Here is a 26,927-nt window from a genome sequence, read left to right as displayed (position 1 = left end):
AAATGTTCTCCTTTTATTTGCATATGCTCTCAGTCTGGCAGCTTTACAATCTAAAAACATATTTGGTTGCTTTCAGACTTGCAGCTGTAGATGCGAATGTGAGTGAATGGTTGTTAGTTTCTAGGTGTCAGTCAGTATTCAAATATTGTAGATATTTATTATACCTATTGACGCTCATTGATGTCATTTCTAGTGTATGGTACCAGTTATCATTTGTCCAGTTGACTGTAATGTAGTACACTGCACTGAAATCTGATTTTTGTTGTTGTTGTTTGTTTCAAACACGCAATACATAAAAACACATAAAAAGAATCTGAGATCAAGTGGGAGGAGGGGACATGCGGAAAAAAATAGGTATGTTGCGGATACAAAACATTGTTACATCATAATAGACGTCACATCCGGATTTCCACACAAGCTGTCGCGCCTGCAAAAGTTAAACGTGACAAGTACGTGCGAAGAGAAGTTATTTAGATGCGTTCACGGTCGCTGTTGGCTTAAAATGCTTTCTTTGTCAACGGCTGTTCAACCACAGGTAAGAACGCATCGGATGTTTGTCACGCTAATAATAGCAGAGTGTTTATTTGTCTCTAACCTTTAGAAGTTGAGCCTGTTAGCTAGCTAACCTTAACTATAGCTTTCAAACTCATCCTGCTACATTTGTTTACGTAGCAGATTTTAGGATCGTTCTACTTAATAAAAATAAACGTATCTACATGATCAGAATATTGCCCGTAAGATGCGGTAATTTACGTGACGTTCGTCATCGTTGCGCGATGGCGTGAGGGGGAGGCAGATGATGGGTTATTGAAGGCTAAACTACCCAAGCAGATTTGACTATGCAAAGCATTTTGAGCATCCATCGATATCAGTGGTATTAAGATGATCGTCCATGTACTAGTACGCCCTTAGTCCTCACTGTAGACAGTTGAGCGCACTGAAAGGAATGCGTTTTACTGATGATTTTTTTTGGCACTACTGTATGCCATACGGTGTATGTTTCTGTACACTTGTAGGACAATTTGGCATCCCACCATTTCGTGGGCAGTCTATATCCTTGCTTTAAACTCGTTTTGTTAGCTTAGAATAGAGCTTTACATGTGTAAGACTCAGCCTCGTTAGAATTTTCCGAAATAAAGTACCCTTAAAACCTTAACCCAGTAATGTAATGGACAGTTTCAATCACACTGGCCCAATAGGGTGAAATCATCATTTCCCCAAAATATGGAAGTGGCCATCTGATGTCCCCCGCCCCCCACATTTCCTCCAGTGGCAGTGGGATCACAATTGCGTTTGTGCAATATGAATTACCGTAAGAAGAAAATCCCTCCTTTTTCATCCATCTCGGAGGCGGGCATTTTGCCACTTGCTGTCGACCGAAAATGACATCACAGTAACTAAGGGCTCAAGTACCGACCACTCATGACTCACCTTTTTTCTCGGTTTAATCATGTGATGTTTGCAAGCTGAGCCTTTTGCCACTGCGATGGCCATTTTCAGTCAACAGCAAGTGGCAAAATGGCCGCCCCCTGAGATGGATGGAGTGGGTTTTGCTATCTTAATATTCCACAAATGCTAAATTAATCAGAATGCCATGTTTAGCGTGGGGGCATAAAACATATTATTGGAAAGATAATTTTTGACTTCCCCTTTTAATGGGCAAACGTTAATCTTTCTTGTTTTCTTGAAATGGCAGGTGACTGTTCCCCTGAGTCACCTCCTCAATGTTCTCCACGCTTTGAAGAGCTCAGTTGGAAGCAGCAGCACCTTGAGCAAATCAAGACTCCCCAATGAGCATGCCTGTCAGGCAGAACTACATTATCCTGAGGTAATAATGCCCAATGATACATTATTGGATACTACCTGCAATATTGATAAGGATGACATTGATAATGAAAGTTATGCATACAGCCCCTGTGGAACCTGCGGGACCTTGGCCTGTCTGACCTGGGAACGCAGCAGATGAACGAGTTGGCGATTCGGGTGTTGCCATGTTTGAATTCACAGGAAGCACCAGCCCCGATAGTGGGCAGTCGGACAATCTGGCGAACGTCTCACCTTTCCACGCACTCTTTTTTCCTAAACAAGCATGGTGAGTTTTGATAGTTTTTTGCTCTGCCTCAATCGACCGCTGTTCATATCGTTCCTCTTCATAAGAATATTGTGTAATTGTCTCTCAAATACGCATAATTCAACGTTGATGGTTAGAAAAGAGGCAAAATACGTTATAAAATATCGGATTTGCATGAAGTCATCCAATACTGGGCCTGTTGTACCCAAATGCACGTAGACATTTTAATCTTCCCCCGCCAATTTCCATAAGGTGACCGTAAAATGCCTGTTGCTAATTACCACCTGCCCTTGTTGCTAGGGTTTTCTTCTCAGCGAAGGTCAGCTCCACTTTATTCCAGGCAAAGGCCGTCTCCTCTTCAGTCAGTCTGCAAAGAGCTGCAACACTGTTCAGGTGACACACACGAGGTCACCTACTTAGCGACATTCACTGCCAGTCCAGCTCAAATCATGGACCTTTGACATCTCAATGGCAGTGAATGAGTTAACTCAAACCCAGAAAATGATGTAAAAAAATGTTGCCTTTATATTTTCAAAGTGTGGATCCAGCACAGAGGCTTTAAAACATTGAGCAAAACCAAAAGACTGCAGTCAGCTATTGAACGCCCTGTGGAGCCTGAGGGATTCCCTCCATCTTTAATGAAGGTAAAATGCTACTTGGAGCTGTCTTTCTATGAACGATACAGACTTTTAAGTTTCTGCGCTAAAATTGTCTCACTGATATCACAATTGACAACGATGCAATGATTTTTGGGTACGTTTGAAGCGTTTCACACAAAAAGCTGGAAATTGTACTTGGAATTTATTCTGTAACGCTGCAGTTCTTTCTCTGCATTCATTCATCTTAAGTGAAATCAACTTATATGTAAGGGCCACTAAATGTGAATTGCTATCATCACTTATAAATATCTCATTGGAATAGGGCTTCCTGACACGAGACAAGGGGATCGATATAGAAAGTCTTGAAAGTGTAACGAAAAGTGGGAACGTACCTGATGGACAGCAGGATGCCTTTAAGAGGGGCTTTGCTGAGGGATTCCTGAAGGCCCAAACACTGACGCAACGCACACAAGGTAAGTAAAAACGGATGAATTACATTTCCCTTAGTGGACAAGAATAGTTACTTTCATGAATAATGTCACAAGCTGCTTTACTTGTTCGGTTTCTGCCACAAATACATATTCATACATACATTACACGCTCACTTTATCACAGTCCTAATGAAGTCTCTTTCACACTTCCCCTTAAAGTTTGCTCCCATTATTGGCGTTGTTCTGTATAAAATAAATTGACACAGAATGGGACTCACTTTTCCCGCCCCCGTTGTGGTGAACTTTGTGTGTTTGTTTGAATCGTGTAGTATTCGTCACATTTGTGCGGAAAGTTGATGTCTCCATGCATCCAACTGTTTAGACTCCCTGAGACGGAATCGGCTCATCTTGTTGGTGTTGCTTCTTGTCGGGCTCTACGGCATCTCAAAGATCCCCTTCATATCAGGTAAAAAGTCCCTCTCCCTTTCACTCTCATCTTTTTTTTACTATGAAAATAATAACAGTAATAATGTTCCACTATGACTGTAATTATTGTGCAGCATGTTAACACTAAAAGTAATCCTCTATGTGAACTGAAAGACAATGTCTACTTGTCGTGCGGAGTGATTTCGAACTTCCCGTTTTTCACAGTGCGGTTCCGAACCACAACAGGCCTGGACTCCTCAGTGGATCCTGTCCAGATGAAAAATGTGACATTTGAGCATGTCAAAGGCATCGAAGAAGCAAAAAATGAGCTGCAGGAAGTGGTTGAGTTTCTGAAGAACCCTCAGAAGTTCACCAGCCTGGGGGGTAAACTGCCAAAAGGTCAGATCAATGAAATCAACAGTCCAACAAAATTGTGTCGGGAATCATTGAATCAGGTGCAAAGGGATCATTAATGTATTTCCCTTGTTTTTTTTCTTTCTCCCTTTTTCCACATCACTCTTTAGGTGTCCTTCTGGTTGGCCCACCGGGGACCGGAAAGACTTTACTCGCCAGAGCGGTGGCGGGAGAAGCAGATGTCCCGTTTTACTATGCCTCCGGGTCGGAGTTTGATGAGATGTTTGTTGGCGTCGGAGCCAGCCGCATCAGGAATCTTTTCAGTATGTCTTTTTATCAGGATTTGTCAAATACCTTCCGCTTTGAATTGCTTGAAAAAAAAGATCCAATCATTCGCACTGAATGACCGACTGTTCTTGTTGGTCTTGTGCAGGGGAGGCGAAAGGTAACGCTCCCTGCGTTATCTTTATTGATGAACTGGACAGTGTGGGCGGAAAGCGGATTGAATCTCCCATGCATCCTTACTCCAGACAGACCATCAATCAACTGCTTGCTGAGATGGATGGGTAATTGCTTGAATGATCATGTATAGATCTTCACGGAAATGAAATATTTACTTTTAAAAGTCAACTACGAAGATCCTCACTCACTTGCCTTCCTGACTAAAAACTGGAACGGTACAGCTGTCCTCTCCTACCCAAACGTTCCATATTTTGTTTACAAAGAAAATAAATTGCGTTCGGTATGGGTGGGGAAAAATGCTGTTTTTATTTACCCAAATATTAAAACAATTTTTTTACCGCCACAATGCTTCATTAACTTGTCATTTTCATTCAATCCTTCTTATGTTGAAGATTCAAACCAAATGAAGGAGTCATCATAATTGGAGCCACCAACTTCCCGGAGGCTTTAGATAAGTATGTTCACATTCGGCACATGTACAGTATACAAAACAAATGTGTCAACTGTCCTGCGGAAAGGAACCATCTGTAAGCTGTTGATGTTCTCCTTTAGTGCCCTCATCCGCCCGGGCCGATTTGACATGCAGGTGACCGTCCCCAAACCAGACGTGAAAGGACGAACCGAGATTCTCAACTGGTACCTCAGGAAGATTAAAGTGGATCCAGGTGCGGCATGAACATCAGCAAATCGGCGTACTGCTGCATGTGGGTGCTATTATTGGAAGGCTTGGGTAGATTAATCAGTATGGTTCTCTTGCAGCGATTGAGGCAAAGATTATTGCGCGGGGCACCGTGGGATTCTCTGGCGCTGACTTGGAAAATCTGGTCAACCAGGCTGCTCTGAAAGCAGCAGTCGATGGTAAAGACATGGTCACCATGAAGGAGCTGGAGTTTGCCAAGGACAAAATTCTCATGGGTGAGTCCACTTATTGAGCTCTACAACAATGTCAGACAGTGAACTGTATCAATATGGAGGTGGATTTTTGCAGCTCTTACGACTACTTCCAATTCATTAATTACCACCAATCGGGCCACACCCCACAAAAAAATAATGAAACCTTCCTTTAATTAAGGTCCCGAGAGAAGGAGTGCCGAAATCGACAAGAAGAACAAGATCATCACAGCATACCATGAATCCGGCCATGCTATTGTGGCTTATTACACCAAAGACGCCATGCCTATTAACAAAGCCACTATCATGCCAAGGGGTCCCAGTCTGGGACATGTAAGTCAATCAAACACTTGTGCTGTATGCTTCAAAACACATGCTCTACAAAAAAAAAAACAACCCGTGTTGTATTTACCTCACCTTGATTTTGTAGGTGTCATTGCTGCCAGAGAATGATCGCTGGAGTGAGACACGCTCTCAGTTGCTGGCTCAGATGGATGTCAGCATGGGAGGGCGAGTCGCTGAGGAGATCATATTTGGGCAGGAGTACATCACAACAGGTTAGAAGTTGAAAGATTTAAATGAATGCGAGAGTCACACAGATGATTGAAGTCGGGATCAAGAACTTTCTTTCACTTTCTGTGTCTTTTCTTCCCTAGGAGCATCAAGTGACTTTGATAGTGCCACCAAGATTGCAAAGATGATGGTGACAAGATTTGGAATGTGTGAAAAGGTGAGCTGATTCGAAAGAAACGCCCAAACGTTCGGGCTGTTTTATTCATTTAAGATAAGATAAGATAAGATATCCTTTATTCGTCCCACACTGGGGAAATTTACAGCCTCCAGCAGCAAGAATGTATGTAGAAAGAAGAAAGGAGAAAGAGAAAAAAAAACAACAAACATCTTTCAATTAAATACAATATGAACACAAATGGATACATCGCAGTACTATTTACGATTTTCCTTCATATCATTTAATTATTATTATTATTATGATTGTTATTTATTTATTATTATTATTTTTTTGTGATGTGTGTTCACGTGTTTTCATTTCTCCTCATCTGCCATCACAGTTAGGTGTGATGACCTACAAGAACATGACAGAACAAAGTCCAGAGACTCAAGCAGCTGTAGAGCATGAAGTCAGAATTTTGTTGCGGGTATGTACGACTGTTTAAGACCGGTGATGAAAACAGGACCATTTTATCCTTCTACCTTTTCTAAATTGACATGGTCTTCTTTCGACCAGGAGTCTTACGAGCGAGCCAAAGCCCTCTTGAGGTCTCATGCCAAAGAGCACAAGAACCTTGCCGATGCGCTGCTGTTGTATGAGACGCTGGATGCCAAAGAGATTCAGTTGGTCTTGGAGGGGAAGAACCTGGAGGCCAGATAAAGGCAGCCGGGAGACGCAACGAAGGGGTGCTGGTTTGGGATTTTCTAAGGACTCAGAGCTGGCAGAAAAGAGCCGCGAATCTGTCTTAGAAAATGTTAGTGCTTACATGCTCATTTAGTAAATTGCCTAAGTGTGGTAAAGTTCAAACTTGTGCATAAACATAGTGAATTATCTGCTAGATGTGCTGAAACCTCCTCGATATACACTGAGTCATCATGCTGGCCGAATAGTAAATACACGTTTTGAATATTACTCGGGACATGATTGTAAATACTCATCACAACCATAAAAAGCTGCAGGCTGTGATGATCTTGTAAATTACAGAGAATTAAGAATTATTTACTGGTAAGTTCAGCTGTGCGGTGCATTTAATGATTGCATTAGGAGACAATCCTCAAATTCTTGACTCGTACTGGATGTCGGTTATCTACATGTCTTTGTTTGTCATCCATTGCTCAAAGGCTGGTTGGCCAAACTACTGTCTACCTAATTTTTCAATCACGTGGCCCTTGAGGAATGTATTGTAGGTTGAGATTTGTCTATTATGGAATCAAATTTTGGCCCGTGACTACAAATGAAACATACCTGTACATGTTGTGTGTACAAATGTGACATAAACTGTGGCAAGAAACTGCAACTGCGTAGGGCGCTACACCAGTTTGTAATATAGTTGCTGGTACTCGGAAAAATTTTTTTGGCTGTTTGCACATTGAGAATTATTGTAACCAATAACTCATACTGCATAGCTAAAGGAAAGTACTTTTTTAAAAAATAGCAACTTATGTTATTACCACAAGCTTTTGCTGCCCAGTTTTAGCTTTTTACAATATTGATTCATCTGGGGCAAAAACCTAGTAAATATGTCAATTTTAGTTTTATGGGTCTTATTTCCTATCCCCCACCCCCAATGTGTAGGGTACATTTGTATTTTTGGCCTTTGCCCATACATAGATGTATATAAGAGTGGGATCTAATAGCAGGATGGTAAATGGATCTCTATATAAGTATGCGTTTGTGCGTTGAAAAGAAAATAATATATATATATACTGTACATACAGTATATATATAATATATTTAAAAACCTGTTTGTGATCGCATTACACATCCATGTGATTGGCAAATCTTGTGTAATAAAAATGATCTGGATACAATAAAGCAAAACCCCAGCATGAAGAAATCTATTTTTGCTCAAACACACACACACATGCCACTAAAAATATATCTCTCGCATACACTATTTCCTGCAGTTCCAGCACATGTAATTTTACTTTTGGAATTTATTACATTTTAGGGTATAGTAACTTTTATTTTGGGAATAGAGTGGAAGTAGCTAGTGTTCAGTTTTGACATGCCAATATTTTAGGAACGTGACGACTGTTTCATGTGATCGTTATCCGTGACGTCAGACGTAAACGTTGGGCGGAAGCTGTGCACGCCGTCAACAGCTGCGCACGGGGAAAACAAACTAAGCACACTGTACATTGTTTTTCAAAAGCGTAGCAAAGTACCAAGGTTACTAACGTTACATCAAAATATGGATGACGACGTACTGACAACTCTGAAACTGTTGATAATCGGCGAAAGTGGAGTGGGGAAGTCCAGGTTAGTTTTGCACTGAGCTAGCTTGCTAGCTTAGCACTGTTAGTCTGTTGTCATTAGTTTATTAGCACTGTTTTGCCCGGCGGTCGTTTCGACCGCCACGTAACGCTATTATGTTTTTCAAGGTCGTTCAACTTTGTCAGCAGTATTGCCAGTCGTGTAATATTTTTAAAACACGTGTTATACTTACTTTTGGCTGCTTGTTTATTTTGCCTGATGCCCCTCGTTGTTTGCAGCCACCGAGGTGCAATGCCCACTGTTACATAAAAGGTTTAAAGGGTTTTGTCTATCGTACATTACCTGCCTGTCTTTTGCTCATAGCCTTCTCCTGAGATTCACAGAAGACACATTTGATCCGGACCAGTCAGCGACAATTGGTACAGTATACGCCACACACGAACTCGCAAGTTTTCCATGTTTCTCACCGACCATTTTCGGAATGGTCTTAAAAAAACAATTTTTTGCACACCGAATCAGGAGTGGATTTCAAAGTGAAGACACTGGCCATCGACGGAAATAAAGCAAAACTCGCCATATGGGTAAGTCGGATCTATTTTGTTGACATCATTTTATTGAAAAACATGATGCAGTGCAATATTTGTCCACTGGGTCGCGACATTGCACAGAACAACACCCAAATTAATAGAGTAAGACTTGCGTCACTCTCTTAGAGAAGTGAGCTACAATATTCTTCACGGGGCTTTCTTTCAACGTCACTGTGTGTACCTAAGTACATAATGTTGGAGGGAGTTACAGTTTTTCATCAGGTCTTCTGGGGTCCCACATAGGACTGCAGACTTCCTCGCCAGAAAATAATAAAAAAATAACCTTTTAAATAAGCACACAATATACATTATCATTGGGAGCGTTGAAATATACCGTTTGTTTGGGAAAATCCCCAAATTCCCCTGAAATTACCAATTGCCCTTGATCAGTACCGTCGTTAAACGTTATTTTAAGACCTGTTTGGGAGATTCTACAATATTAAAACAGTGGACCCTCAAAAACCCGTGGATTCACCTATTCATGGATATTTTTTTCTTCAATATTTTTGCCAATATGTCTGCCATTTTTTAGAAAACTTTTCCTCTTCAAATAGGACACAGCTGGACAAGAAAGGTTTCGTACGCTAACACCCAGCTACTATCGTGGTGCCCAGGGAGTCATACTCGGTAAGCACTTTTTTTTCAATCACACTCCAGAAATCTGTGTGCCACAATTTCTTTTTTTTTTCTTCCTATCATTTTATTGCTGTCGAGTTCTTTTTGCATCACATAAAAACTGTCATTTGATTATATATGACTTGTAGAGAAAGCACAGTAAATAGGCAGATTTAATGTCATGAATTGCACAACGCTGTCTGTTTCTAGTCATTATTTCTTTTGGGTTGACAGTATATGATGTTACAAAGCGCGACACCTTCACAAAGCTGGAAAACTGGCTGAATGAACTGGAAACCTACACAACTCGCAACGATATCGTAAAAATGCTTGTAGGCAACAAGATTGATCGGGTGAGTGCAAAGAGAATTTGCTTCTACAGTTGACTCTTCTTCTTACGAATATGAAAGCACATTTATATTCCTGTAGGACATTTCACCATAACGAGTTCCGTCATCGTGAAATCTATTTTTTTTTAAATGGTTTTAAATTGACTCAATTAAATTTTGTCAAGTGGTTGCCCAAAAATAAAATGATAAGAATATTATTTTGGGCAACCACTTGATGAAATAAAATTGAGTCAATTCAATGACTTTTTTTTTTCACTGTTTACATGTTAAAAAATGTTTTTGGTTTCTAGGAGGACCATGAAGTGGATAGAAATGAAGGCCTCAAGTTTGCGAGAAAGCACTCAATGCTTTTTATTGGTAAGTGTCCATTTTGGATCGGGCTGGCGCAAGTAATCGAAATGTAATTGTCATGAATGTGTGTGCGCGCGCGTGTGTGCATGTGTTTGTGTATTAATCGTGATTTCAGTCCAAATAAATGTGAATACAATTTTCCCCATAATCACCCAGCCCTCGTTACACAGTTGGAAAAGGCCCGCGCATCACTCAACAAGTCATGCTTTTGATTTGTGCTTCTGGCCTGATTTTTGCGGCTTTGCTCTTTTGCTTGGATGCGGCCTACCCAGATCATTTGCATTGTGATTCTCATCAAGACAGGCTTTAAATGTTGTTACTTTAAATGCGTGTCTGCACGCTTTCCCGAATTTCTAATTCTTGCCCTCTCTCTGGGAAATTAGGTTAACTTTGCTTTGGAGTTTCCATTTTAGTGCAGCAACATTAATGAGTTGCTTTGGGGCGAGCCAGGCAAGAATATGTTGTCCATTTGATCCACTGTGAGCCCACTGCATGTCTGTCTAAATTGAGTAATCATATCTTTTTTTTTTGAATCATTACTTGTGTTCCTTAAATGTCATTATCATTGAAAACCTACATAATCAAGGAATCAGTTTATTTTTTTAATGCGACAAACGGCTTTTGTAGATTTTCTTGATTTTGTTTCATGGTAACCTTCTTCCTTTTTATTCAGAGGCAAGTGCAAAGACCAAAGACGGCGTACAGTGTGCCTTCGAGGAGCTTGTAGAGAAGATCCTCCAAACTCCGGGGCTTTGGGAAAGCGAAAGCCAGGGCCAGACGTTGCGCCTGGGGAATCAAGAGCAAGGCGGCGGCAGGGCATGTGGAGGATATTGCTCCGTACCGTGAGTGGACAAAACAAACGTACAAACAGACAAAAAAAAGAAAGCTTGATTGAAACGACAACAGTCCAGAAACGGGAAGTAGATGGAAAAAAACGTGAGTTGGTAAGCGAGACCAGAGGTGGACTCTTTGCACATGACACTTCTTTCTGTTGAATTGAATGGAAATAAGGCTTTAGGCCCCGTTTAGAGTTTGAATTTAATGTATGCCAGGGTGGAATGCGCGCGATGTCACTCTACAACAGCGAATGTGAGAATGCAGCCGATGCTTTGAACCAATGTTGAGGTGACATGGCCGATCCTGACCATCCTCCGCACGTAGCGCCATTTCATACGGGGGAATGGAGAACCTGCGTTCACCCGCTGGCCTTTTCGTCTTTTACCACAACACTGTGCGTACAGTCCTTACTTGCGTTTGACTGTAAACTCAGTGGATGGTCATTTAAAGGCCTTATCCATTAAATGTATTCATCCATCCCTTCTTTGTCTCACGCAAAATCCCCTGATCAGTTGATCATCATCTTGCTCCTCAACAAGTTTGTCAAACCCTTAACTATTTTTGCTATATGTACCTCACGATGCAAGAAATGTATTCAAACCAGTTTCATTTAACTGCTTTATCACAAACGCTTAGCTTGCCGTTTTCTTATGTTAGGCCAGTCGCCGTTTCTCATGATTTCATTTTTTATTTTACTGTTTGTGTGCAATGCGGTCCATATTTAGTCTTCAAGGTGATTGTTTCAGAAATCATTCCCGGTCGCTTTTTCTGCTCCGCAGCATCCAGTTTTTGTCGCTATTTGTCAACTTGTTTTCACACTCTCCAGCAAATTTATCTTTGTCCCTTTCTGCGAATGTTTCCAATCAAATTTCGCAATGCGGAATGTCCCAATGAATCCTGCCTTCACAATGGATGACGTTCTGTGTGTTTTTTCGGTCTTGTTAAAATTGTCCTGTTTCAAAAAGAAATAAATGACATTCGGGGTGCAGCCGTTCGACACTCTTATTTAGTTGTCATGTAGCTGTCATGTACTTTCCATTTGATTTCAAGGCCCACCTAATGAAAAACTTTCCACCGGCAACTCGATTGATGAAAACACGCGAGTCCGCAAATATTGTCAGTCCAAAATGTAAAAATAAAAACGTGAATAAAAGTAGGTCGTGAGTGGAAAGATCATGCTAATGATCTTTAGTCCAATAACCGTGCAGCGGTTGATGTGTGATTACAAGCTTATGTTTGGTGTCAGGATGTGCTCACATGGAACGGGATGCTCCCGCTCTCCACTCAAGGCACACACAGTGTACCAGGCGTTTATTTTTTATTTTTTTTCCTCCTGGATCGCCATCAGCCGTTGCGGCATGCGGTGTCTCTCGTTACCAGTCATTGCGTTGCGGGCGGAGGAGGATTCTCTCATCTTGGCAAATGTCGCAACTTGGGGAGGTGTTGTCTGCATATCTGTTTTCACCAGAAGTATACAGTGTGCCCGCCACTCATTTGCGGTTCAGCATTTGCAAATTTGCCTATTTTTGAATTTTGAGGGGAAAAATGGGTCTTTTTTTCCCAGTTAAAACATCTACTTGCTGTTTTTGTGCACAGGAAAAGCCACGTCTGATATGAACATATTGCTTAGGCGATGTCTTGTTGTCTTATCTATTTACCTCTTCCAAAGAATCCTTCATTTTTGGATTCTTTCTTTTTGGGTCGGCTGGACTAGAAGAATGGCATCCTCATTCATATCAATGGAAAAGGATGACTCGTCTGTATATTGCATTCAAACCTGGAATATGTCCCACCAAAAATGTGGAAAACAAGAGCTTGTTGTTGGTTTGTTTTTCCTCTGACATTATGGAAGCGAAGTGATTAATGTGTTGTGTAATGCCGAAGCCAGAACACTCGAGGGGAACTTCATCCTAAAAGACAATCACTGTTTGCGCATTCATGAAGGTGTGGGTCAGCCAAGAGGTGCGTTCTACTTAAACATTGATTGATTACAATTGAGGGGCTCATTCTTGAGAGACAAATGATGAACGCCTTGTGTCAAGTGTGAAGAAAACGATGGTTGAGAGACTTGCGTTGTGTTTACATGCTACAAATGTCATGGCCAAAGCAATGACTCAATCAGACAATCTCTTGAGTGGGTTCTTTCCATATTGTTGCCACGATTTGAATGCGGCCATCGCAAAATCAAGAACTTCAAATGACACAGACAAATACATCATGGCAAGGGCGCATTTGGCACGTTTTAGTGTGTTACGGCCTTCATGTTCGATATTGAACCCAGTGCAGTTATTTTTGTCCCCCGTCGAATAGGAGACGGGGCGACGTTGGAGGAGAAAAAAAAAAGTTTCGCTGCAGAACAAACAATTGCCAGCCAACGGCAACTGATAGCATGATGAAATCTGCAGTGGATCATGAGATCAACTCACCTTCCAAGTCTTTGTCCATTTAGTACCCCCCGCCCGCCAGCCCCCACCCACCACCATAGCAGTGCCGTGACCAAGGGGCTGTTCCTGAATGATTCAAGGGGTTAAATCAGGGGTGTCCAAACCTTTTGCCAAGGGGGCCAGATTTTATGTGGTAAAATGTCGGGGGGCCGACCTTGGCTGACATTCTTTACATTGAACAACAATATTGTTCAACAAATTTTAGTAAGCCAGTCTGTTTCACATTTCCATTTTTATTTTAATTTCAACAATCTTAAGAATTTCTTTTGGTTCATTTGAAACAGGAATTTGAAATATGACATATCAGTCAATATAAACACGGAGTGATGTCTTGTTAACTCGTGAGTGATGCCCTCTAGTGTCTAAATGCTATTACTCATTTAGCCACTAGAGGGAAGCAGTACTCTATGAAACATCACTCACCAGTCGACGAGACCTCAGTCGCAACACGTGTTCCATTGCGCCCAACCTGCGGGCCAGACGGCACTGACTTTATGACAGGGGCCGAGGGCCGGATGAAATTCGACCGCGGGCCGTATTCGGCCCGCGGGCCGGACTTTGGACATGCCTGGGTTAAATGCACACTGTTGTCATATTCGCAAACGAAATACCATGACATCCACCATGGACGGTCATGGTTCTTCTCGATCACAACTGATGAAGAGACTTCACGTTAACTTTATTGAAAAGCTGCTGTCAAGTTAAGCGCATTGGATGATGATCCAGTCTCCAAGAAGTTAACTTACACAATAGAAATACATGAGCAACATTGTAATTAAAAAAAAAAAGGGCACAAATGCATCGTAGAAGAATACAGTATATACACACACACACACACACACACACACACACAGTTTGGTCATTGCAAAGGAGAAATCTCAGCGTTGAGGCATGCCGTGTTCTCGCGCACATTGATGTGGAATTCCTACGCGCTGTTAGCCACGCCCACTTTGATAGTCTGCACTTCGGAAATGTGGGACGACTTCTGGATGATGCGGCTGGTGAGAGCGCAGCGCTCGGAAGCGCAGCTCTGCCTCAGGGCCGAGACGGGCACCGCGATGGGCGTCCTGCGAGGGACGTTGGTCCTCGCGATGCACAGCGGCTCCCTGTGGCAGCCGAGCGCCGTCGCGTCGTTCCGACAGCTCTGCCCGTGGGCCAGGCTGGTGAGGGCCACGGCGGCGTTGAGCTCTCGCCAGCCTTGGTTGCTTTGACTCTGTTGACCTCTTTCCGGAGGCTGACCTCTGTATCCACATCCCAAGAAGAAATGGGAAATAAAAATCAAATCGAGTTCGTTCGCCGCAACAAAACGAGACCTCCTTTGACTGACAATTCTCAAGAGTGATGCGAGTAGGAAAGGGCCGTGAATAATTACCTGTTGGATTTAGATGATGTATAATCCAAAGCTTCTGCAAGATAGGAGAAAACAGTTTCCCCAAATAAATATTCGTAATTGGAAACAGAAATTCTGGACATTCACTGTTTTGATTGATTTATATGAGGCGGGCGCTGTTTGAAATACATGACATGATGTTTTAAAACCTTGGTGAGCCAACTCCTACTTCCTTACGATGACATAAAATGATGTTTGTATTCGATTGCAGTGAGTAGTAGTTGTCATTTCGAGTATAGACCCAAAAACATTCATACCTACGGACAATTTCGAGTCTGAAATGGTCCTAACGTGCATGTTTTGGGAATGCGGGAGGATGTCGGCGGGCCCCGAGCAAACTCTGGCAAGCTGCAGACTCAACACAAGAAGGACTCACGACCTCAACTGTGAGGCAGATGTGCTAAGCACTCGCTCCCCGTGCAGCCCCCCCACCCCCCATGTCTAAATCAAGTGAAAAGAAGCTGATCACATCTAGACCGAAAGATCGAAGTGCTCACAGCCCAAACTATTCCATCTAGGATCTCTTCGCTGGCCGGGAACCAAAAGTAACAATTGACTAAATCATTTTCGCATTGCTTTTTTTTTTTTCCCTTGCTACTGAACGTCTTCAAGCATTCTTTTTTTTCTCTCTTTAGCCCACAACATCCTTTTCCAAGAAACAATTTCTAAACCTCTTATTTTATAAAGCGAGAAAACATAGTTTTTACCTCTTGCCAGTTTTAAATTTACTGCAAAGGGAGCTTTGCAGCAAGTGGAATGAAAGGCCTTGCTGCTTTTTTTTTTTTTGTGTCCAGTCGTGCTGCAGACTGACTTGACAACTTCTGATTTTGGCCAGGCTATTTCTTGACGGAGTAATTGAAATGAAAACAGAAATAGCGATTTGTCCTTTTATTCTTTGTCGTTTGTGCAAATCAAACAGATGAGACGCTTGTATTTATAATTCCACATCTTTCTGTAAACGGCAGCTTCTTGAGTTACGTGATCGGAAACACTTTTGAACGGCAGACGGCATCGTTGTCACGACCCGTGGTCACACGATGGGACAGACGACGACCCGAAGCTGCAAAGCTTGTCCTCTGATCCCCAGATCTTTCAGCAGCTTTGTTGCTGACGTCCCCGCAAATCCCCCAAACCCCGCCTCGACTGGGTACACCGTAGTCTTCCATCCATGCTGTTCTGCATCTGCCGGGTGAGACTGTTGGGGGTAAGGTCGAACTTTGGATACAGATGGGCCACCAAAGTCTCCTCCCGTCAATCTCTTCCCACCGCATCCATTGGCCCACTTTTGCATGCGCGACTGCTTGAGTGCCCATTGTGGACCTCTTCGACCGCCAGCCGCGAGCGTTGTGAAGAAATCGCTTTCAGCCAAGATGGTCTCCTCTCCCCCAGTTCCAAGCCTCCTCTCCCCAGCTGGATACAACCGATGATCTCCTGACGGTTGAGAGCAACCGCCGCTTGATGAGTTGCAGGCACGGAGGACCACATCCTTCCACCCAACACGGCGGGGATGGTTCGGGCCACCGCGGGGTGTCGGCCCTGCGCCAGGGTTATTTCCAGCCTCACCTTGGAGTATTGAAACTCCTTTTTAAGACTGGACACTGGAAGTTCCAAAACTTCCTTTTCCATACAGTGCTGTGTTGGTGATAGACCTTGCCTGGCCGTGCCATTTGTGGGCCAACTTCCTTTTCCATACTGTGCTGTGTTGGTGATAGACCTTGCCTGGCCGTGCCATTTGTGGGCCAACTTCCTTTTCCATACAGTGCTGTGTTGGTGATAGACCTTGCCTGGCCGTGCCATTTGTGGGCCAATTTCCTTTTCCATACAGTGCTGTGTTGGTGATAGACCTTGCCTGGCCGTGCCATTTGTGGGCCAACTTCCTTTTCCATACAGTGCTGTGTTGGTGATAGACCTTGCCTGGCCGTGCCATTTGTGGGCCAACTTGTTGACTTTGGAAAGTGGGACGTTTTGGATGACCAAGAACAGAATGACACGTGGAAAGAAGCAAAACTGGAAGCACCAGAATTGTCACCGGTCAGCCAGTAGGGAGTTATCGATCATCTTCATAGGCTGCTGATGGCGTCTTCCCAAGTTTGGGCCATCTCTGCTACCAGATGTCCCGAAGGGAAGCTTCATACCAACCCCCAAGACTCTTAACGGATGAACATCAAGCCGCTGGCAGAGAAACCGCCGTTGGCTTCATGTCTATCCAGACCCACTTGATGTTGTCCTGCAGTTTCCCCAGGAGTAGCCTGGTGCCGGCCTTCGCGGCGGTCAGAGTATGAAGGTCATCCGTAAATGCCCTGACGGGAGGGAGCCTGAGTCCAACTGTCAGACATTTTTACTGCAATGCTATTTGAATCTACAACCGCAACTAAGGATGGACTTAGCATTAATGTCGCCATATGTCTTTGCGAACGAGAAACTCCCAACACAGCATGCAGGCATGTTTTCATTTGAAACAAAAAGGGGGCACTGTTCTGCCGTGCGTTCGTTGTCCAAGCAGGTTTTTCATAGCTGCGTGTGTTATAAAACACAATCCCGGTGACATTGATGGCCCTCTGGGCTTTTCAGCGGGGAGGTATCGACCACGGGAGAAAGCACCACGTCTCTCGTACTGGAATATAAACACACTTTAGGTGTTTTATGGAAATGTGACGTTTCCATCCTGCGAAATCTCGACAGATATGTTTGAAGCGACCTTGCGAGTAGAGTCGTGACATCACTTTTAAAGTCCATCGGGTGTTTTTGTGGCCGTTTTCGCCTTCTCGGGCTCCGTAACGCCTGTGTTTTAATGGTGTTCGGACCTGTCATGAATCTGGCAGGCTGACTTTCCACTTGAGTTCCACGGAGGAGTCGCGCAAGGTTGCAAAAAGTCATAACACAGCCAGCAGGGATACATTAAAAGTCTTCGCAAACATTTCAACAGGGCTGTCGCGGTGTGTAATGAGTTCAAGAAAGCACAGAATAGTCCAAAGGAAATATGATTTGAGGCGTGCTAACTGACATGTTTAGGGGGAGCACTTTTGCGCATTATCCCCCCCCCCCCCCCACCCCCCCCCCCCAGTGCAAAGTTGATATGACCCCATGTGACCGGGAGCTTACTAGCTTGGCTTTGCATTGCATTGGGAAATAACTAGCCCTGTCATCTTTTTGTTTTTCTTTGCTGAAAACATGAGCGTTAAAATGTGTAATGTGTTCCTTGTGTTATCAAGAAAAGTGGTGCCCAGCCCCCCCCCTTTTTTTTTTTGCTGCTCTAAGACAACCAGCCTCTTGTTTACTGTAACAAAAACTCAAACATGATTCCGAGAGCAACTTTTGTTATTCCCGAAGGTATTAATCATCAGAACGGATAAAAGGGTGTCATAACATTTCTGAGTCTTTTCTGGGGGCGGGGGTGTTGCCAGTGCAGCATATGCGTTTGCATTTTACCGAATAGCCGTGTATACCTTTTATTATATTCACTTTGTGTCAGTCTGAGGTTGAACTCCAGGTTCCCGAAGACGAAGTGTTTTCACAGATCGTAACCTAAAAAGCCCTCGTGCGACTGGAAAGATTTATTTGTTTTCAGGGCCATAAAAACGGAACTCAACGCAGTATTGTAAGCAATCAATTGTGGTTTCCCCGAGTCTAGAATCGTAACTTTATTTTTCACGAGAGCGAGTAGGAAAGCGGCACGCAGAGAAACGGGCGGCCAACGTGTACGTGACTCAAGCAGAAAACTCCAAATTGGACGGAGCCAGACGGACATGAATGCTCTCGAGCTGTATTCTTTCAAAGCCGAGTTGTCCCTCTGAGAGACGTCGGTGTGCCCCGCTCAAAAACGGCTCTGTTCCTTGAGATTTTGCCCGACTTTTTCACTTCTCACTTTGGGAAAAAAATACAATCTCAGACATTGTGTAATTGTCCTTAAGGCCCAAACTGGACATTTCCACCATGGCAAGAAGCTGAAGCGGAACAAATGGCACATACTCCTGTATGGAAATGAGATTTACTGTGTGCAAGCAGACGAAGCCAGCATCGACTCCTTCCAAATTTAAAAGAAGGGATTTGTGTGGCGGCGGCGGCAGGGATTTGATTAGCAATGTTCATTAAAAAGGAAAAAAAAAAAGTCTCTCTGTGTAGCTGCTTTGTCGTAAAGGGATGTCGGAATTGTTCAAAATGTATTGATTTAATGTTGCATTGCTACTAAACACCAGTAACCTATTCAGTAATAACCAGTAATAAGTAATAAAAAACAGTAATCTAGTTCTATTTTGGATTTACTACACTTTGTACTGATTTTTTATTCCACGTCACTCCTGAAAAAAAAAAATCTTTAACTATGCAGGCACTCAGTCAAGTAACGTTTTTAAAAATAAATAAATAAAGGGGGCAGGGGTTTTTTTCTCTGTAATTAACAAATAAAAAAGGGATACTCTGGGAGGGAGGGGGGGGACTATGATTGAAAGCAAAAACTTTCCGTGGACCAAAACGCAACAGCCTGTATAGCTGATGTGTTCTTTTGTGTTGGAACCCGGCATATTTTCATCCCTCAGGTTATGACATGCTCATTGATTAGTGAATAAATAAATTCATCATCACACAATGCTGCTCATACTGGATTTGATCTGCCAGATTTGCAATTTGACTGAATGTACATTTATGCTGATTTTTATCTGGGTAATATTGGGCCTTCCCCCCCAGCAATTTCATTCTTGTATAATCTTAGTCTTGTATTATTATGATGATGATGATTATTATTATTTGTGGCAACAATCGCTCATCTGTCAGGGCGTTGATAATGTAAAATGGTTGGAGAGTTGCCAATCTGTTTCCTGACTACTGTTGAGGAGCCCTTGAGCAAACGTGAAGATTTATCAGTGGTGAGCTGTCAGCGACAGCAATAATTTATTTGCCGCACTCACTAACGGAAACGCTGACCTATAATTACAAACTCCTTTTCATTACCCGCCCCATGAAATTATATTATTTTTCTTCCCCCCCACCAACAGTCTCTCCTATTCAGTTTGTAGTTTGTCTTTTGACTGCATTGCTTCCAGTACACGTGGGTAAATACCATAGTATTTTTTTCCTGTAATATGTAATTGAAATGATCTGAAAATAGTACTCATTTTCTTTGAGCTGATCATATTTGTAATTCACCTCACAGCTGGCCCACGGCGATGTTAGCATTTTTCCATCCCTTGATTGATTGTTCAGACTAAGCCAAGTTGGACTCGTCTGGAGCAATCTGCAAACATTAATAAATTTAATAATCAACATTTCCGGTTAGTATGATGTATTTGATTGCCATCTGTAATGTTTTTTTTGGGGATGTTATTAGCTAAATATTGAATCCGACCTGCTCTTGATGATGCGTGTGGCACAGGGGCAGGCCATTATATGTTTTTGTGTACTGTAATAATCATGGTTTCTATAATTGTGACCTGCTCGTGCTGGGATTCAAAATTAATTCAGTCGGGCGCATCCCCACTGAAGGCGTAGGGAGCAGAAATATGAATGACGAGTGACGCTTTGGAGTCTCTTACCCATTTGGTAGATGAAGTTGGTCTCGGTGTCGGAGGAGGACGCCGGGGACACGGCGTCTCGGTCGCACTCGTTTGAACTGAAGGACTCGGAGTGGCTCCTCCTTTTGAGGGCGACGCCGTCCGCCTTGCCCGCCATCATGTGCCGTAGGGTGTCATTCAGGTAACGATTCAGCAAGCTGCTCTTATACTTTGACGGAGGCGAGGCGCTGTCATCGCTGTTGGCGTGGTCCGCCATCGTGAGTACGCCGCCCTGGTTCTTTATGGCACACATGTGGGACGAGGACCTCCCCATGTCTGATGAACACATCGGGGTTTGTAATGGACAGTCATCATCTGCAGCAAAGCGCGTGCCCCCCCCCCCCCCCAAGCCTCTCTTTTCTCAACAGTACTTTGAAAGAGTCATTCATGCCTTCGTCACATCCATGCTAGATTGCTGTAATGCACTTTACTTTGGAGTCAGCCAATCCTCCATGAAGTCTCTCCAGTTGGTCCACAATGCTGCCACTTCCTATGCATGTTATAGTTCCTTTTAAGATCCTATTATCTGTTTTCAAATCTTTAATTGGCCTGGCCCCACCTGACCTTTCCGAGCTCCTGCCCGGTGCCTCAGGTCTGCAGACCAGACACTATTAGAGGTACCGAGAACCAAGCCGGAGGCTCAGAGGGTCTCTCAGAGGGTCCGTTGCCGGTCTCTCCCTTTTGACTGACCTCCCACTAAATGTTCGGCAAGCCTCTTCACTGCCCATCTTTAAAAGTCATCCTTAAACTCATTTTTATTCTGTGGCTTTTGACTCGGCATGAGACTTGATTTTCTTTGTTATTAATTTCTTACTTCATTGTTTGTTGTACGAATGATTTTTGCTCCACAAGCATCGCTTTGTATACAGCGGCGGTTGTTTTCGAGTGACCTCGAAATACACTTGAGTTGAGTTTGAAGTGATGCGGCATTGACGAGGTGAAAGTTGCCCTCACCATCCGAGTCGGTGTCATCGCTGCATACGCTCAGTCTCTCTGCATTTCCCTGGATGTATTTGTTGTACAGTTTGATCCTCAAGGCCCAGCTCAGGTCTGGCTGCCGAACCGTGTTCTTCAGCCTCCGTCGGGCGTTTGCAAACCAGTTTGACACCTAGACAGAGTTTGACAATGATCAAAGTGAAGGCCCGACCAAGGTAGGAAAGCGCCGTACAACGGGGCACCCCTTGACCTTCGGCGTTGGCGTGTGTTGACTCACCTGTACCAGAGTCATATGGGAGCCCAAAGCTAACAGAACCTTCTCTGTCTTGGTGGGGTACGGGTTGTCCCGATGTTTGTACAGCCAATGTTTAAGCGGCCGGGCCATGTCCTGCAGCACTTGTCTCTTGTGGCGAACTTTGACTCCACCCAAGCGAGATCTGGAGGATTTCAGAAGCTCAGACTGTAGTCGTGCACAACATCATCAAATAGACCCAAATAACAGCCGTGCATTTTCAGGACAATTGCATGATCGAAATCAAGGATTCCCGCCGTCGTAAAAGGTGCGCTTTTGGGAAATGATCCAGTTTCATTGAAAAGAATGAATTTATGACCAATCTTTGGCGGTTTGTATGCATTTTTGGGGTGGTGGTGATGATTGTGACATGATTGTGGTGGTGCACCTTGGTTTCAAAGTAAAATATGTGTCTGGGCGCCACGGTTGGAAAAAGCGGATCTAAATGTTGAACCACAAGGAAAAAAAAAAAACAACCCAGAAGAAAAACTTTGATTCCAAAAGCAAAGGAGCATACCCGTATCTCCTGTACTTGATGGCGCTGTCGTGAGTGGTGGTCTCCTTGTATTGCAGTAGTTCTGCATTCTGAGCGCTTGCTAAGCTGGCGTGAACTACGCAGCTCAGTCTACTCCTCTGTTCCTCCTCCAAATGAAGACGAGGATGAGATGCCATCCCGGCACCTGCGTTCATTCTCAAGCGAGCAGATTGGTCCCGAGTCAACAGGTGCATCGGCAGTTTTTGTTTTACGGAAATAAATAGATGCGGTCGGCTCCCATCCCGGACAAAAGTTGAAGTCAAACCAAAAAAAGACGGAAAAAAAAGGAATAGTCCGTGGTCTTTTCTCTGAAGGTGAAGCCAGCACGTCAGGCACGGTTGGGGAGCGGGAACTTGTTTGAAAAGTCAGTGGATGTTCTCCGGTTTTGTCGAGCAGCACTTTAGAGAGTTCAAATAACCTGTTTCACTCCTGCCCATTGGTCCTCCCACCGTCCAATCGCGACTCTGAGGGGAACCCTCGCTGAGCGGCGGCGGGAGCAGCCCAAGATATGCAAAGTATTGCGTGGCAAAGGTGCTTATTAGATTTCGCCTGCTGTCGAGCAGTTCAGCATGATCTCATATTTTCTTCATGAGGCATACGAGCCTCCGCGCAGCTTGCGGTTTGACCAACAATCGTGTCAGCAAATAACACGGCATGTTTTACCAGGGGGATTCGGGAGCTGGAATTACAAGTTTCCTAATAACCAGCAAAACCACCAAGCGCTGCCTCGTGCTAGGCAGGAGAATGTTGGATTTCAGAACAAATTGGGCCAGTAGTAATGTCAACACCAGCGCTGGAAAAATCACACCGGCTCCGCTCATCCAATCCTCGGCAAGTGCTGCTTATTTTGTGCGCGACCCCGCGTTCGAGGGTTTAGGGGTGGCGAATCTTTTGCACTGTCTGCAGTCTGCGCATTGTGGCTTTTTTTTTCTGTTTCCATTAAGTGGGACATATCATATCATTTCAGTATGGTTTGGGCCGCCGAACCCTGACTTGGCTCGCGTTTACACCCACGTGGTCCGCAGGCAGGATGGTGAGAGGCGAGTGGTGTAATCGCGTGACATCATCGCAATGTGACACATTTGTGAATTCGACCAAGAGCAACAGGGAACATCAAATTCTTCAGATTTATTGTGGCAGAACTCATTATTGAGAAGAAAGATCGTGTTCTTTCTCATTCCGTTCTTGTTGGGAAACGCTGGAGTATTTCACTCCGTTCGTAGGTTCCGTGCCGCTGCATTTTGGAACCCCAAAAGTCCCAATTCGATGCAATCCCTTGCGCTTGTTGATGAATTTCAATAAATCGTCTAACAATCGTCTAATATCGTCTTTTGCGCAACCCCGGTTAACCGCGTGTTAAAACGCAATACAACATAAATAGAGTAAAACGACTCTAACTTCTAAGCTGCCTGACAACAGACGAGAAAGTGGAGGAAAGTCACAGGTGTTTGTGGGGCAATACTGCCAACTAGTGGTGAATTTGTGGTAGTGCCGTCAGGAATTAATCTCTTGCTTGGGCCTCTGGTCCGTCCGTCCGTAACTTGTGTGCAGGCAGCGTAGGTTCACTCAGCGATGGTGTGAATGCGACGGTTGTCAGTCCCTCTTCGTGCCCCGCGGTTGGAAGCGGAACAGAAAACGGATGTTTGGAGCGGACACGTCTTGCGCGTTGTTTTGTCCGGACGCACTGCTACGTAGTTAAGAAATCGATGTTTTCTCAAGTGACTAAAATTGTTTCACGGCTAGCTTCTAGGCTTAGGGTTATTTTTGTTCTCGTCATCAGCTGTCATGCATGCAAAAGTTCAGAGGTCAAATGAAGTTGACCAGTCAAGCTTCCCGTGCATTTAAGGTTGTTTCTGAACTTTCAGCGGAAAGTAGAATATCGCCAACGTGTTCAGTTTGGTAAAAAATTATGTATGGAAATGATTGCACCGAGACATCTTAAAAAAAACAAAAAAAAAACCAAATGCGCATGTGATAGATAGACTTTATGAATCCAGTGAGAGATCTTGAAATATCAAAACAGTCTTACATAAGAATGACTTTTCCATACCACATTATCATTTAATCATACTTAGTGCAGTCTGCAAATGTTTGAGTGGCGATAGAATATTTCTAGAAATCTTTTGTCGTGTTTTTTTTTTTTTAAAGACAAGCAAGCACTCTACACACATCCTGGTTCACAGTTCAGCAGCATTACGTTCCAGATGCGACTGCAAAAAAAAAAAACAACAACAACACAGAGCAGTCTCGCTCCTCGCTCTCTGCAATAAATTCCTCCTCGGACATTCCTCCGCAGTTGTCAGACTGCTACATGCTATTGCGCACCATTTCGTTCTGTCCCCAGTGACATGTTCCCTGGCTCGCGTGTTGCCATTAGCGAGGAACACCCCCCCCCCCCTCCCCACCTTCAACGGCCCAGAGAGCCCCCCCACCCCCAATAAAACTGCGCAAGGACATACAGTCTATCTCTAGTCTGGGTGGGATGCAACATGTGAACATGTGAGACACAAACTCAGTTCCCAATGCTGTTTTCATAAAAAAATAAAATAAAATAAAACCCCGCAAACTTAGGTTGACAAAAGAATTGTATCGGAGTCACGTACTAAAATATATATATATATATATATTAGTATATATATATATTTTTTTAGTATATATATATATCATTCATTCATTCATCTTCCGAGCCGCTTGATCCTCACTAGGGTCGCGGGGGGGTGCTGGAGCCTATCCCAGCTGTCTTCGGGCAGTAGGCGGGGGACACCCTGAATCGGTTGCCAGCCAATCGCAGGGCACACAGAAACGAACAACCATTCGCCTTCACACTCACACCTAGGGACAATTTAGAGTGTTCAATCAGCCTGCCACGCATGTTTTTGGAATGTGGGAGGAAACCGGAGCACCCGGAGAAAACCCACGCAGGCCCGGGGAGAACATGCAAACTCCACACAGGGAGGCCGGAGCTGGAATCGAACCCGGTACCTCTGCGCCGTGAAGCCGACGTGCTAACCACTGGACTACCGGGCCGCCGTATATATATATATATATATATATATATATATATATATATATATATATATATTTTTTTTTTTAATTGGGAGTTGGAGAGAAGGAAAATCTGTGGCTCGAAGTGATTAAAAAAGTGAACCGAAAGCTTCCTTTGCATGCTGAATTTTGAATTGAAGATGAGAAAAAAAAACTTGGACGAAAGACAGGAGAGAGTTTTATTTGGAACAGTTTGTGTTACAGCAGTACTTGAGATTTCAACGGGAGACGCACACACAAAAAAAAGGAAATCACCTTCACCTTTGACAAAAAATGACTTTGTTTTAAAGGGTTGATATTGATAACATGTAATACACCACAAAGAGATTGATCGGTTACATTTTCTGGATGAACCTCAGAGGAAATGTCTTTTTTTTTTTTAAGGTGACCCTAATCTTCTCCAAACTTTTGACTGTGCATTTTTTAATTTTGTTGCCATTCTTGAACAAGTGTGACAGTGAGCCTGGAAGAGGCACAGAAAGGCATAGAAGCGAGTCCGAGAAAATGTGCGGATGATTTCCGGACACCCGTTGTGACTTTTGACATGCAGCTGCGTGCTTGCACTCATTAAAATGGAATCCCTCGAAGAAACTCTTTCCCGCTGCAAAAAATGTGTTCACTGGGAAACGGATAAAAAGCGGGGGTCCATTTCTGATGTATGTGCTCGGTTGTCAGTTTTTTGCCGGCCCAACACGAACGACAGCATTTCTTTTCTGGAGGTTTATGCACTCCGAGTGGGCCATCCCTCCGCACATTTGTGCAAAAACACTCTCGGCTGTCTTTTGACTGTCAGAATGACGCAAATAGTACAGAGGGGGTTTCGGGAGAATGGGAAACATTAGAGGGGGGGGCGGAAAAAACGCTTTTTGGCAAATGTCGATGTGTAGATTAAAGCATGGGTCAGACATTGAATGTATTTTGACCAAAAAAAACTTTCTGGACAGTCTCGTTGTATCTCAAGAGATATTACAGGACGTTTGGCAAAAGTCTGATGATTGCGAGTGCACCTTCATTGTGATGGATTATGTTTTTGAGCTATATGGACACCATTTTATTTTTCAGCCCAACCCACTTCGGTGGGTTCGGTTCCTGGGGGTCGGTTTGCTCGGTTGCTGCGACGGGCAGTGCAGCTCGTATTTTCCTTGTTGCAGATGAGTGATTGATGCAGTCTTCATGCGGGGGACATTTTATACGGCAGCATCAATCCCGACTTTGCTGACGGGCCCCGATCGCGAGCCAGCATTGGTCGCCGACCGCGGCAGCGAAACCACAGAGCGTGTAGAAATGAAGAAGGATCTTCTGCTTCGGGGTCCACGTTTTCATGTTCGTACGTTTATTATCCCGCCACGTTGCGTTTCGTGTCATTCCGTGACGAGCGTATTGTTTAGCGTTGGTCTCGTTTCGGTTGTCGTGCTTTCGAATGGACACGACGGAGCCAAACGATCCCCTAAACCCGCTGACGTTATCGTTTTCTGCGTCGTGTTTGAAGCCGGGACGGGTTTGCATTGGATTGGGGCCGCTTGTCTTAATGGCATCGTTGGGATCTCAGAAGGCGCCTGCAGATCGTCAGCGGCGTGATGAAATGTTCTGACATGTTGTTTGGAGCATTTTGGGTGGGGGGGGGGGGGGATCCGGGCACATTGTGCAACAAATCCATCTTTCCTCCACATGAACATTGAGGACATAGTGTAGAAATAACCAACAACTAATGGGGGTCGTTTTTTTTTTTTTTTTAATTGCACTTTTGCGGCGCCTGGACGCGCTCGCATGGATGTGCGCTTTTACACATTTTACACAGTTTTTGAGGACATTTGATAG

At 43.9% G+C, this 26,927-nt stretch overlaps 4 protein-coding genes across 8 annotated transcripts in view; 2 read left to right on the top strand and 2 right to left on the bottom strand.

Annotated features, from left to right (window-relative positions):
- The window catches only part of dis3l2 (DIS3 like 3'-5' exoribonuclease 2), a 129,251-nt gene that overhangs the window by 78,215 nt on the left and 24,109 nt on the right, over positions 1–26,927 (bottom strand). The gene's annotated exons all lie outside the window — the stretch shown is intronic.
- yme1l1b (YME1-like 1b) lies at positions 383–7,785 on the top strand. The gene is made up of 18 exons (XM_052088099.1): positions 383–535; positions 1,697–1,828; positions 1,912–2,092; positions 2,372–2,464; positions 2,609–2,715; positions 2,993–3,143; positions 3,484–3,567; positions 3,753–3,926; positions 4,052–4,204; positions 4,315–4,447; positions 4,736–4,798; positions 4,896–5,008; positions 5,103–5,258; positions 5,416–5,567; positions 5,665–5,791; positions 5,891–5,964; positions 6,305–6,391; positions 6,481–7,785. The coding sequence occupies exons 1-18, from the start codon at positions 503–505 to the stop codon at positions 6,622–6,624; spliced, it is 2,157 nt and encodes a 718-aa protein (XP_051944059.1). The 5' UTR covers positions 383–502; the 3' UTR covers positions 6,625–7,785.
- LOC127616497 (ras-related protein Rab-18-like) lies at positions 8,018–11,912 on the top strand. Of its 2 annotated transcripts, none has more exons than XM_052088115.1 (7): positions 8,018–8,226; positions 8,545–8,600; positions 8,701–8,762; positions 9,323–9,395; positions 9,618–9,736; positions 10,024–10,090; positions 10,241–10,538. In XM_052088115.1, the coding sequence occupies exons 1-7, from the start codon at positions 8,159–8,161 to the stop codon at positions 10,294–10,296; spliced, it is 501 nt and encodes a 166-aa protein (XP_051944075.1). In that variant the 5' UTR covers positions 8,018–8,158; the 3' UTR covers positions 10,297–10,538. The 2 variants fall into 2 exon arrangements, with proteins under 2 accessions (XP_051944075.1, XP_051944074.1); XM_052088114.1 differs by lacking the exon at positions 10,241–10,538 and adding an exon at positions 10,758–11,912 and having other exon boundaries at positions 8,019–8,226.
- On the bottom strand, positions 14,024–22,623 carry LOC127616495 (homeobox protein Mohawk-like). The gene is made up of 6 exons (XM_052088111.1): positions 22,047–22,623; positions 21,515–21,674; positions 21,256–21,409; positions 20,284–20,577; positions 14,738–14,771; positions 14,024–14,606 (listed from the first exon to the last, which is right to left on the bottom strand). Exons 1-6 carry the CDS (start codon positions 22,256–22,258, stop codon positions 14,291–14,293), a joined length of 1,170 nt encoding a protein of 389 aa, XP_051944071.1. The 5' UTR covers positions 22,259–22,623; the 3' UTR covers positions 14,024–14,290.

The sequence above is a fragment of the Hippocampus zosterae genome, chromosome 15 (assembly GCF_025434085.1).
Source record: "Hippocampus zosterae strain Florida chromosome 15, ASM2543408v3, whole genome shotgun sequence".
Lineage (NCBI taxonomy): Eukaryota > Metazoa > Chordata > Actinopteri > Syngnathiformes > Syngnathidae > Hippocampus > Hippocampus zosterae.
The sequence above is the reverse complement of the archived record's forward strand: the minus strand, read 5'-3'. Positions and strand labels throughout refer to the sequence as shown.

Coding starts and splice junctions, on each gene's coding strand:
- yme1l1b (XM_052088099.1), top strand. CDS start 503: ATGCTTTCTTTGTCAACGGCTGTTCAACCACAG. Junction 3,568..3,752: donor AAAGATCCCCTTCATATCAG/GTAAAAAGTCCC, acceptor CGTTTTTCACAG/TGCGGTTCCGAACCACAACA. Junction 4,448..4,735: donor CTGCTTGCTGAGATGGATGG/GTAATTGCTTGA, acceptor CTTATGTTGAAG/ATTCAAACCAAATGAAGGAG.
- LOC127616497 (XM_052088114.1), top strand. CDS start 8,159: ATGGATGACGACGTACTGACAACTCTGAAACTGTTGATAATCGGCGAA. Junction 8,601..8,700: donor GGACCAGTCAGCGACAATTG/GTACAGTATACG, acceptor ACACCGAATCAG/GAGTGGATTTCAAAGTGAAG. Junction 10,091..10,757: donor GCACTCAATGCTTTTTATTG/GTAAGTGTCCAT, acceptor CTTTTTATTCAG/AGGCAAGTGCAAAGACCAAA.
- LOC127616495 (XM_052088111.1), bottom strand. CDS start 22,258: ATGCACCTGTTGACTCGGGACCAATCTGCTCGCTTGAGAATGAACGCA. Junction 21,410..21,514: donor CCCATATGACTCTGGTACAG/GTGAGTCAACAC, acceptor AACTCTGTCTAG/GTGTCAAACTGGTTTGCAAA. Junction 14,772..20,283: donor CAACTTCATCTACCAAATGG/GTAAGAGACTCC, acceptor CCTATCTTGCAG/AAGCTTTGGATTATACATCA.